This window comes from Vulpes vulpes, chromosome X, assembly GCF_048418805.1.
Source record: "Vulpes vulpes isolate BD-2025 chromosome X, VulVul3, whole genome shotgun sequence".
NCBI lineage: Eukaryota > Metazoa > Chordata > Mammalia > Carnivora > Canidae > Vulpes > Vulpes vulpes.
In genome coordinates this window covers 79809148-79821302 of record NC_132796.1, presented here as the reverse complement: position 1 = coordinate 79821302, position 12155 = coordinate 79809148, and the positions used below count along the sequence as shown (strand labels likewise).

The window sequence follows — 12155 nt, the reverse complement described above, 5'->3', positions numbered from 1 at the left end:
AGTTAAAAGGCTTGTCTCTTGGTGAGCGACTCCATCATATTGCCTTTGTAAATTTCACTGGGGACTGTTCGGACCACCCTGCTTCTCCTGGCTGCTACCTTTTTAAAGAACCAGCTATGGTAGTGGTAGGATGAAGGACAGCTACAAGACCAGTTGTGCTTCTCAGATGCTTGGGTTTCCTCCACAACACTCGAGCCAGACTCTTGTCAGTTGCCTACCATCACACTTAAAGTATCCCAAGACTCATATGACACAGGAAGTGGTTCAGACAAATGCAATCTTTATTTACAGTTATCGGCGCTTCTGATCCAAATCCAATTTGACTCTCTTACCCTGGTGAGCTGAGCTGGACAACGAAGGGAACCCAGACCCCCTTTACCCTCTCTTTTAGCTTTGCACTTAGACCAGCCCAAGAACTGGGAAACCAGCTTCTCCTTATTCCCTTTCCCCTGCTCATCCCCTTGCCCAGAGTAGCCCTCCTGCCTGGAATTTACAACTAACGTTGGAGAAGTAGAGGAGAGGACTCACCTGGGAGAAAGAGATCATGGACTCCTTTGTGCCTGTTCTCCCAAAGCTCCACTTCACTGGAGTTCTTTCATTCCCCATATTCTAACCTTGATGCATAGCAGAGAGCCCTGCCCTGAGGTCTCAGAGAGGGGGGGTAGAGAGGCTCTGAGGCCCCAAATCATACATATATACAGTCTCTCGTCTTTAAGGCTCTGGGTTTCATAGCAAGGCATGTAGCCCAACTAGGGGGTACAACTCTCCCCTTCAAGTGAGATTAGAGTGTAGCTGGATCCCTTGGGGCAGGAAGATAATCAGGCATCAGAAAAGTCCCTCCTGCCCCTTCACAAAGACGCTTCTCCAAAAGTTCCCAAAGAGCCTGCTAGAGCATCTAGGGCACATAAAAGGGGCACTTCGGTCCCCCTGAGAGCCTGCCACGAATATAGCTCTACCCCAGCGATGTTGCCAGGGGATGCATCAGGATATTATTTTAACTAAATCCACCCCAAAGCCAAACTATCCAAAGGGCCACTACAAAAGTCTACTCTACTCTCAGCATAGGCCCAGCTGCATCGTCCAGTGAAGCTTCCAGGGAAGGTTTCAACAAACGTGGCAGGTGGTAGCAACAGTACAGGCAGAGCGGCAAGGTCCCTGCCAAATCAGGCAAGGGTAGGTTAGAGCAGAAGAGTAAGCTCCCACCTTTGATCCCACAGGTTGTTGGAGAAAAATGCAAGTCCCTCCCCCTTGCTTCTTGGTGGGCTGAGCCCCAGGCCAAGGCACCTGGGCCTCTCCTCCTTCCAGCAGCCGGGGGCTGGGGAGTCCTCCCTGGGGAGGACTGTCCAGCCCCCTGAGCGCCTCCCACGTTGGGTGACTCCTCCAAGTCCACTGAGGAGAAGTCTCCCTGTCCTTGTTGCCCACCTTCATGAATTTTGATTATTTGCTGATGACGCGGTGATGTAGGCCCTTGGAAGTTACAGAAACAGATCAGGAGGCGGCAACACGGGCAGGTGGCCCGTGTGCGATCCCACCCTCCCGCAGTAACAGATATTAACGCAGGAGCATGTTCTCTCCCGGCCTTTGTTGCTGCACGCTGCCCTGCCCTGGTTGAGATCCTACACCTCGGAAAGATAGCTATCATTTTATTGTCTGCTTCTCCCCCTTGAGTAGCATTTTGCTCCGTGGCTTTAAGACTCTGTTACCACCGTTGTAGATGGAGGCATTGTCTTCTGCCTTCTGCCTCACATATGAACTGCCATTTGTATAAATTTCAAGATACATAATACACAGTGCCAGACCCTTTCATGACATTTAGTGCTGAAAGTTAGAGCAATCATAGGTGATTAGTGTCTGAGGGTTTATTATATGCCACATACTAGTCTAAGTGCTTCACATGTATTAACTCATTGAATCATGCAATCTATGAATCAGGTGCTATTATTAACCCCATGGGATAGACTGAGGCCCAGAAGGGAAGAATAACTTGCTCAGAGGAACAATGCATAGTGGGTGGCAAAGCTGGGTTTTGATCCCAGGCATTGTGGCTCTAGAGCCTGCATTCTCAGCAACTGTAAACTGATCAGTCTTAGAACTAAATGCAATCATTAAGTCAGTTTACAATCTAACATGCAATATACAATGCTATTTTCCAAGTATTCTCAGGCTCCAATACACATGTCATTGGTTTATTTTCTAGACTCTAATACTGTTTATCAGCTACAGGTAGCACACCTTTCCTATCAATGTTGAAAGTGTTACAGGAAAGAAGAGAAAAAAGCATTTTTGCTTCTCTGAAGTGTGACCCTGTGTGTGTCAGTTCTCCAGAAACCTAAAACTTATTTTGGGAAGAAACTCCCCATCCATCCAGAGAATAAAATTGCCATGTCACTGGGAAATTTACCAATTGGGAAATTTACCAAATTGAGCCTGCCTTTTCTCAAAATGTAGCATTTTAAATACCTCTCTCCCAACAGATGTAGATGGTGGCCCTTGCAGGACCCAAAGTGATCTTAGGTCTCTTTCTTTTCTCCTCTGCATCTCAGAACCCTCCCCATTTACCTATCTAGACTGCCTGAGATTCAGCCCTCTCCCTCTCTGGTCCCTGCATTCTCATCACTCAAGTACCCATGTGGGTGTGGGTTTTGGTCACAGTCAAAGACTCCATCCGCTCTTGTGAGCAGAGCTCCCCACAATAGCGACAATCGACTTGCCTAGCAAAATTCACCACTGTGCATTCCCAAAAGTCCTGATCCTCTGGATATCTCTCGGTGCTTCTCCATTCCTGACCAGATTCCACAGTTTGCTCTGCATCGCCCTGAACTTGCTCCTTACACCTCCCCTGGCACCCCCTCCCGGTTTGGCTCACCTTTGACTGGGGGTCTTGTGAAGGAGCCCCCATCAATGAAACCTGCCTCTGAGCTGACTCTGAGAAGGGGGCACTAGCTTGGGCCCTTACAGGCCAAGGAGAAGCAGACTTTGCTTCCTCCTTACTGTTCTCCAGTTGAGGCTGTTTTTTCTGCCCCACAGCCACCCCTATACTTGCAGCAGAAGATTCCTCCTGAGGCTGAGCCTGAACTGAATCTGCTGCTCTGAATGATGCCCAGGCTTGTACTGTCAGAGGCCAAGGGTGAGCTAAGACACTTTTCTCCTTGCTAGTACTCCTTTTGTGTCCGCTCTGCTCTCCATCTCCCTCGCTGTCCACAATGAGGGACTCCCCTTCCTCCCCTGAGGCCTGCTCCAGATTGGCAGATGAGTCTGGGGCCTCCTCCTGTGCACTTTGATAAAGAGCTTTGGCTGATGGGTTATCCTCCTCACCCTCTGGACCCTGGCTTTTATGCTCCTCCACACTGGTCCCATCATTATCAAGTGATGAATCCCCTGCTGAAGCTGTCTCTGCCTGATCTGAGCCTGTGACCGATGCCCAAGCCTGGACCGTCAGAGGCCAAGGACTAGCCATGATCCTTCTGTTCTTTTTATTTCTCCCCTTCCGTCTATTTTTCCGCCCTTTGTTTATCTCCTCATTGGCTGCCAGGGATGCATCCTCAAGAGGGGGCTCAACGGGACTTGCTGCTGGCCACAGGGCATCAGCAGGTGCCTCCTGAGGCTGAGAGAGAACGGCTGTGTTCTCTGCCTCCTTGTCCCCACCTGGCTCACTGGTTTCATACACTACCTCGTCTTCAGTATCAGCCAGCGACAGAGACCCCAGGATGCGAGTCTGGCCCAGCATGCGGGCTGCAGAAGACGCTCGAGTCTGCAGTGTCAGAGGCCAGGGCAGATACACGATCGTGCTCCGCTTTCTATTCCTCCTTTTCCCGCTGCCTGGCTTCCCTGCATTTCCCTCGGGGTTAGCCCCCTGTGGGGTCACGTCGCCTGGAACCAGAACTCCCTCTGGGCACGGGCCACCATCAGCCTCCACGATGGGAGGCATACTAACAACAGACATATCCTGCATCTCCTCATTCTCTCCCAGCCCGGTGCTTTCCTGCCCCACATCGACCCCACTACTTGCAGCCGCTGGGGCACCTTCAGGTGGATTCTCAGCCTCGGGCAGGGGTCCTGCCTCTGCTGCTGCGGTGCCTGGGTCTGTGTTGCTTGCTTGGCTCACCAGAGCCTCCTTGTGACTTACAATGTCCTTTTCCATGATTCCTCCCTCTCCAAATGTTCTGTGCTTTCGATTCGGGATCGGGTGATGAGTTGACCTGGAGCAGAGAGAGCAGAAGTGATCCCAGAGGGCCAGTGTGAGTTGAGCTGAGGCTAGCAAAAAGCTCCTCCTTGAAGGAGGGAGGGTATCAAGCAACAGGTCTGGGAACTGAAACTGACATTAGACCCCAAGGATACCTGGAAGAGTTTAGGGACGGCGCAGGTCCAGGAGGCCGTGGACAAGGTGGGGGGGGGGGTGTCAGACACCTGTTCTCACTGGCGGCTGGCTCACGGATGCAGTGCCAAATCTACGACTCTGGATGCCCTCGAAACACTGATGGATGACCCAGTTTTCAGTCTTCGTTGGCCTTCGATATCAGCACTGTCTTCTCTGGCAGGAGAGGACAACCCTGAGAGACAACAACAACAACACCACAAAGACTTTTGGATAAATATTCCCGTTTTCACCTAGAGAGACATGGGTTAACAGTCAGGTATGGACTTCAGTATTGTTACCTTTCGATGCTTCGGACAATCTCAGAAGACCCAAAGCATAGATGAGAAAGCTGTAGCTGAGCCTATAAAAGCAGAGAAAGAAAGCATCATCAAAGTTAGCCCGGCCAGACTCCCCCGGGGTGTTGGTTCAAGCTGATTCAACCTGACTATTCCAGAAATGCTTTATCCAAGTTTCTTCTCGAGCTCTCTCTTTTTGTTCCCATGCGGAGGCACTGGTACATATGCCAGCCACCCGGAGAGCCTACCTAATTAGGTAACACAGCCTCCTTGTTAATCGATGAAGAGATTCTGTTCCGTTCAGTATGGCAATAGCAGTTGAGACCTCCTTCACCGATTCCTGATTCTTCCCAAGTTGAAGATCTAGATCGAGGCTGGGGGCCTCATTCCATTAAGCCAGTACAAGCCATTCTGCATGCATTCCAGATAAGCAGAGCTACAGAGAGTTCCTACTTCTCAAAGTCATAAACTGTCCAGTCCTGCTGCAAATGCTAGTCCTCTTTCAGCTCTCTACTGTACTATATATATGCACAACATAATCTTGGAATGGGCTAATTATTTACATAATATCCTTTCTCTCTGAGCAAACATTTTTTTTTTGTTGACCTTTTCATCAAAAAAAGGGAAAAAAAGAATAAATGAGGGGGGACCACACTCCCTTTCTCTAGTTTAACTGACACATAGAGCTCAATGAGGCCCCTGTTTTCCTTTGATAAGAAAGTGTAACCACACAAAAGAGCAAAGTAAGGCCTGGCATTGCCCTAGTAGGGTTGGAAATAGAAAGATTGTTTTTGTTTTTGGTTTATCTGGAATGTGTTTTTATCTAGAACGGGGGATGCAGCAGTGCCTATGTGAAGGTGGTGTGCCCAGTGGAGATGGGGGGAGGCCCTCTGGACCTTCTCTAGGGGGGCCACAAAGGGCCTAGAATTATTTCTGCATGGGTGATGTTCTCACCCAATCCTCTTTCAAGTGCTCCCTATGTAAGAAGATTGTAGAAAGAGGAATCACAGAGCAAAAAATTATATACACTGATTAGCCAGCCTGGTTTCTGCTTTTTTGAAAATTTCCCCCATGCAATGGTCAGCTTTTTCATGCTTGGTACCTAGCTTCAAGTAGTTGCAACGCTAGGGCTAGCTTAGCACATGACAGATGCAGAGGTTATCCCTAGATGAAAGCCAGGTGGCTGGCTGCCAAGGAGCCACAGTAGGTGAAATTTACCTTGTTCAATGCAATAGAGTCCAAGGTTGGGCCCCACACTGTGAGTAGGTCTATAGTCCATTGGTGAATGCACGTTCATCAAGCCCACAGAGCTAGGTCTCTGTCTATATCTCTACTGCCTTGAAAACCATATCCATATTCATGCTCCTCTGTTTCTACCTACATAAGATACCATTGTACCCTGGACTTCATGGGGATGAACACTGCCTATTTGAGACTCCTTAGATTTCCCTCTGGAATGGGATGCCTGGGTGGCTCAGCAGTTGAGCATCTGCCATTGGTTCAGGGCCTGTTCCTGGAGTTCTGGGATAGAGTCCTGCATCAGGCTTCCTGCATGGAGCCTGCTTCTCCCTCTGCCTCTCTCTCTCTGTGTCTCTCATGAATAAATAAAATATTTTTTTCCCACTATATTCATAGTTTGCTGATAGTTTTTATCACAAAGGGTGTTACATTTTTTATTTTTTATTTTTTTAAATAAATTTATTTTTTATTGGTGTTCAATTTACCAACATACAGAATAACACCCAGTGCTCATCCCGTCAAGTGCCCCCCTCAGTGCCCATCACCCATTCACCCCCAACCCCACCCTCCTCCCCTTCCACCACCTCCAGTTCGTTTCCCAGAGTTAGGAGTTTTTTTTTTTTTTTTTTTGATATTTGAAACATTTTATTTTGTCTATGCTATGATCTATATAACCCTTTTGTGTATTTTTATTATAGTATTTTTTTTAATTAATTTTTATTGGTGTTCAATTTACCAACATACAGAAAAACACCCAGTGCTCATCCCGTCAAGTGTCCACCTCAGTGCCCGTCACCCATTCCCCTCCAACACCCGCCCTCCTCCCCCCTTCCACCACCCCTAGTTCGTTTCCCCGAGTTAGGAGTCTTTATGTTCTGTCTCCCTTTCTGATATTTCCCACACATTTCTTCTCCCTTCCCTTATATTCCCTTTCACTATTATTTATATTCCCCAAATGAATGAGAACATATAATGTTTGTCCTTCTCCGATTGACTTACTGCACTCAGCATAATACCCTCCAGTTCCATCCACGTTGAAGCAAATGGTGGGCATTTGTCGTTTCTAATGGCTGAGTAATATTCCATTGTATACATAAACCACATCTTCTTTATCCATTCATCTTTCAATGGACACCGAGGCTCCTTCCACAGTTTGGCTATTGTGGACATTGCTGCTAGAAACATCGGGGTGCAGGTGTCCCGGTGTTTCATTGCATCTGAATCTTTGGGGTAAATCCCCAACAGTGCAATTGCTGGGTCATAGGGCAGGTCTATTTTTAACTCTTTGAGGAACCTCCACACAGTTTTCCAGAGTGGCTGCACCAGTTCACATTCCCAACAACATGTAAGAGGGTTCCCTTTTCTCCGCATCGTCTCCAACATTTGTGGTTTCCTGCCTTGTTAATTTTCCCCATTTTCACTGGTGTGAGGTGGTATCTAATTGTGGTTTTGATTTGTATTTCCCTGATGGCAAGTGATGCAGAGCATTTTCTCAGGTGCTTGTTGGCCATGTCTATGTCTTCCTCTGTGAGATTTCTCTTCATGTCTTTTGCCCATTTCATGATTGGATTGTTTGTTTCTTTGGTGTTGAGTTGAATAAGTTCTTTATAAATCTTGGAAACTAGCCCTTTATCTGATACGTCATTTGCAAATATCTTCTCCCATTCTGTAGGTTGTCTTTTAGTTTTGTTGACTGTATCCTTTGCTGTGCAAAAGCTTCTTATCTTGATGAAGTCCCAATAGTTCATTTTTGCTTTTGTTTCTTTTGCCTTCGTGGATGTATCTTGCAAGAAGTTACTGTGGCCGAGTTCAAAAAGGGTGTTGTCTGTGTTCTCCTCTAGGATTTTGATGGACTCTTGTCTCACATTTAGATCTTTCATCCATTTTGAGTTTATCTTTGTGTATGGTGCAAGAGAGTGGTCTAGTTTCATTCTTCTGCATGTGGATGTCCAATTTTCCCAGCACCATTTATTGAAGAGACTGTCTTTTTTCCAGTGGATAGTCTTTCTCCTTTGTCGAATATTAATTGACCATAAAGTTCAGGGTCCACTTCTGGATTCTATCTTCTGTTCCATTGATCTACGTGTCTGTTTTTGTGCCAGTACCACACTGTCTTGATGACCACAGCTTTGTAGTACAACCTGAAATATGGCATTGTAATGCCCCCAGCTATGGTTTTCTTTTTTAATATTCTCCTGGCTATTCGGAGTCTTTTCTGATTCCACACAAATCTTAAGATGATTTGTTCCAACTCTCTGAAGAAAGTCCATGGTATTTTGATAGAGATTGCATTAAACTTGTAAATTGTCCTGGGTAACATTGACATTTTCACAATATTAATTCTTGTAATCCACGAGCATGGAATATTTTTCCATCTCTTTGTGTCTTCCTCCATTTCTTTCAGAAGTGTTCTGTAGTTTTTAGGGTATAGATCCTTTACCTCTTTGGTTAGGTTTATTCTTAGGTATCTTATGCTTTTGGGTGCAATTGTAAATGGGATTGACTCCTTAATTTCTCTTTCTTCAGTCTCATTGTTAGTATATAGAAATGCCACTGATTTCTGGGCATTGATTTTGTATCCTGCCACGCTACCAAATTGCTTTATGAGTTCTAGCAATCTTGGGGTGGAGGCTTTTGGGTTTTCTATGTAGAGTATCATGTCATCAGCAAAGAGGGAGAGTTTGACTTCTTCTTTGCCAATTTGGATGCCTTTAATGTCTTTTTGTTGTCTGATTGCTGAGGCTAGGACTTCCAATACTATGTTGAATAGCAGTGGTGAGAGTGGACATCCCTGTCTTGTTCCTGATCTTAGGGGAAAGGCTCCCAGTGCTTCCCCATTGAGAAAGATATTTGCTGTGGGCTTTTCGTAGATGGCTTTTAAGATGTTGAGGAATGTTCCCTCTATCCCTACACTCTGAAGAGTTTTGATCAGGAATGGATGCTGTATTTTGTCAAATGCTTTCTCTGCATCTAATGAGAGGGTGATATGGTTCTTGGTTTTTCTCTTGCTGATATGATGAATCACATTGATTGTCTTACGAGTGTTGAACAAGCCTTGTGTCCCAGGGATAAATCCTACTTGGTCATGGTGAATAATTTTCTTTTTCTTTTCTTTTATTTTTTTTGGTGAATAATTTTCTTAATGTGTTGTTGGATCCTATTGGCTAGTATCTTGTTGAGAATTTTTGCATCCATGTTCATCAGGGATATTGGTCTGTAATTCTCCTTTTTGGTGGGGTCTTTGTCTGGTTTCGGAATTAAGGTGATGCTGGCCTCATAGAACGAATTTGGAAGTACTCCATCTCTTTCTATCTTTTCAAACAGTGTTAGTAGAATAGGTATGGTTTCTTCTTTAAACGTTTGATACAATTCCCCTGGGAAGCCATCTGGCCCTGGACTTTTGTGTCTTGGGAGGTTTTTGAGGACTGCTTCAATTTCCTCCCTGGTTATTGGCCTGTTCAGGTTTTCTATTTCTTCCTGTTCCAGTTTTGGTAGTTTGTGGCTTTCCAGGAATGCGTCCATTTCTTCTAGATTGCCTAATTTATTGGCGCATAGCTGTTCATAATATGTTTTCAAAATTGTTTGTATTTCCTTGGTGTTGGTAATGAGCTCTCCTTTCTCATTCATGATTTTATTAATTTGAGTCTTCTCTCTCTTCTCTTTAATAAGGCTGGCTAATGGTTTGTCTATCTTATTGATTCTTTCAAAGAACCAACTCCTGATTTTGTTGATTTGTTCCACAGTTCTTCTGGTCTCGATTTCGTTGAGTTCTGCTCGAATCTTTATTAACTCTCTTCTTCTGCTGGGTGTAGGATCTATTTTCTGTGTTTTCTCCAGCTCCTTTAGGCGTAAGGTTAGCTTCTGTATTTGAGTTCTTTCCAGTTTTTGGATGGATGCTTGTATTGTGATGTATTTCCCCCTCAGGACTGCTTTTGCTGAATCCCAAAGATTTTGAATGGTTGTATCTTCATTCTCATTAGTTTCCATGAATCTTTTTAATTCTTCCTTAATTTCCTGGTTGACCCTTTCATCTTTTAGCAGGATGGTCCTTAATCTCCACGTGTTTGAGGTCCTTCCAAACTTCTTGTTGTGATTTAGTTCTAATTTCAAGGCATTATGGTCTGAGAATATGCAGAGGACGATCCCAATCTTTTGGTATCTGTTCAGACCCAATTTGTGACCCAGTATGTGGTCTATTCTGGAGAAAGTTCCATGTGCACTTGAGAAGAATGTGTATTCAGTTGAGTTTGGATGTAAAGTTCAGTAGATATCTGTGAAATCCATCTGGTCCAGCGTATAATTTAAAGCTCTCGTTTCTTTAGAGATGTTGTGCTTAGAAGACCTATCGAGTATAGAAAGAACTCGATTGAAGTCACCAAGTATAAGTGTATTATTATCTAAGTATTTCTTCACTTTGGTTATTAATTGATTTAAATATTTGGCAGCTCCCACATTCGGGGCATATATATTGAGGATTGTTAAGTCCTCTTGTTGGATAGATCCTTTAAGTATGATATAGTGTCCCTCTTCATGTCTCAGTACAGTCTTCAGGGTAAATTTTAGTTTATCTGATATAAGGATGGCTACCCCTGCTTTCTTTTGAGGACCATTTGAATGGTAAATAGTTCTCCAAACTTTTATTTTCAGGTTGTAGGTGTCCTTGTGTCTAAAATGAGTCTCTTGTAGACAGCAAATAGATGGGTCCTGCTTTTTTATCCAGTCTGAAACCCTGCACCTTTTGATGGGGTCGTTAAGCCCATTCACGTTCAGAGTTACTATTGACAGATATGAGTTTAGTGTCATCATGATATCTATTCAGTCCTTGTTTTTGTGGATTGTTCCACTGAACTTCTTCTTAAAGGGGAATTTTAAGAGTCCCCCTTAAAATTTCTTGCAGAGCTGGTTTGGAGGTCACATATTCTTTCAGTTCCTGCCTGTCTTGGAAGCTCTTTATCTCTCCTTCCATTTTGAATGAGAGCCTTGCTGGATAAAGTATTCTGGGTTGCATGTTCTTCTCATTTAGGACCCTGAATATATCCTGCCAGCCCTTTCTGGCCTGCCAGGTCTCTGTGGAGAGGTCTGCCGTTACCCTAATACTCCTCCCCATAAAAGTCAGGGATTTCTTGTCTCTTGCTGCTTTAAGGATCTTCTCTTTATCTTTGGAATTTGCAAGCTTCACTATTAAATGTTGAGGTATTGAACGGTTTTTTATTGATTTTATGGGGGGAATCTCTCTATGTCCTGGATCTTAATGCGTGTTTCCCTTCCTAGATTATGAAAGTTTTCAGCTATGACTTGTTCAAATACGTATTCTGGCCCTCTGTCCCTTTCGGCGCCCTCGGGAACCCCAATTAAACATAGGTTTTTCTTCCTCAGGCCGTTGTTTATTTCCCTTAATCTATCTTCATGGTCTTTTAATTGTTTGTCTCTTTTTTCCTCAGTTTCCCTCTTTGCCATCAACCTGTCTTCTATGTCACTCACTCGTTCTTCCACCTCGTTAACCCTCATCATTAGGACTTCTAGTTTGGATTGCATCTCATTCAATTGATTTTTAATTTCTGCCTGATTGGATCTAAATTCTGCAGTCATGAAGTCTCTTGAGTCCTTTATGCTTTTTTCTAGAGCCACCAGTAGCTGTGTAATAGTGCTTCTGAATTGGCTTTCTGACATTGAATTGTAATCCAGATTTTGTAACTCTTGATAGAAGCACGAACTCTTCTCACTGTAGCATTCCAGCTGTTCTCTCTTTAAATCTCAGGCTGAATTCATAGATTTTCAGGATAATTTGAAGGTTATCTAGGTAATTTGGTGGGGACAGGTGATTTGGAGACCCTACTCTTCTGCCATCTTGCCCCTCCTCCCAATAAATAAAATCTTAAAAAAAAACCGATTTCCCTCTGGTGTGTTGACCCTTTTGTTCATTCAGATCTATTCATTTATTGGACACCATTCAATGACACTGTGATTGCTGAGCATAAGGCTGGGTGCAGAAGAGTCTATATACTTAGGCTTCAGATTACTTAATTACCATCACATTTCATCTTGATTATTCTGAAGTGACTACTTTAATTGGAGTTCTGCATGTTTCCAAACCTTAAGCCACCTATTAGCAGTCACTTTCCTGGTTGACACTCAAAGACAGCTCATGATGTTCCTCGTGTAGGGATTTTACTAGTTTATCGGAAGCCAGACTAATTATTTATCCTTTCTCCAGGTTATTGAGGCCTTCATGCTCTTTGTATACCCTCCCCTTATGGGCAGTA

The 12155-nt window shown here is 44.4% G+C and overlaps 1 protein-coding gene across 2 annotated transcripts; it reads right to left on the bottom strand.

Annotated features, from left to right (window-relative positions):
• Positions 1 to 260: 260 nt before the first annotated feature.
• LOC140596050 (uncharacterized) lies at positions 261 to 5391 on the bottom strand. 2 transcript variants are annotated; one of them, XM_072743292.1, is made up of 4 exons: positions 4902 to 5391; positions 4657 to 4718; positions 4408 to 4550; positions 261 to 4199 (listed from the first exon to the last, which is right to left on the bottom strand). In XM_072743292.1, the coding sequence occupies exon 4, from the start codon at positions 4139 to 4141 to the stop codon at positions 2618 to 2620; it is 1524 nt and encodes a 507-aa protein (XP_072599393.1). In that variant the 5' UTR covers positions 4142 to 4199; positions 4408 to 4550; positions 4657 to 4718; positions 4902 to 5391; the 3' UTR covers positions 261 to 2617. The 2 variants fall into 2 exon arrangements, with proteins under 2 accessions (XP_072599393.1, XP_072599392.1); XM_072743291.1 differs by having other exon boundaries at positions 4339 to 4550; positions 4902 to 5173.
• Positions 5392 to 12155: the final 6764 nt, after the last annotated feature.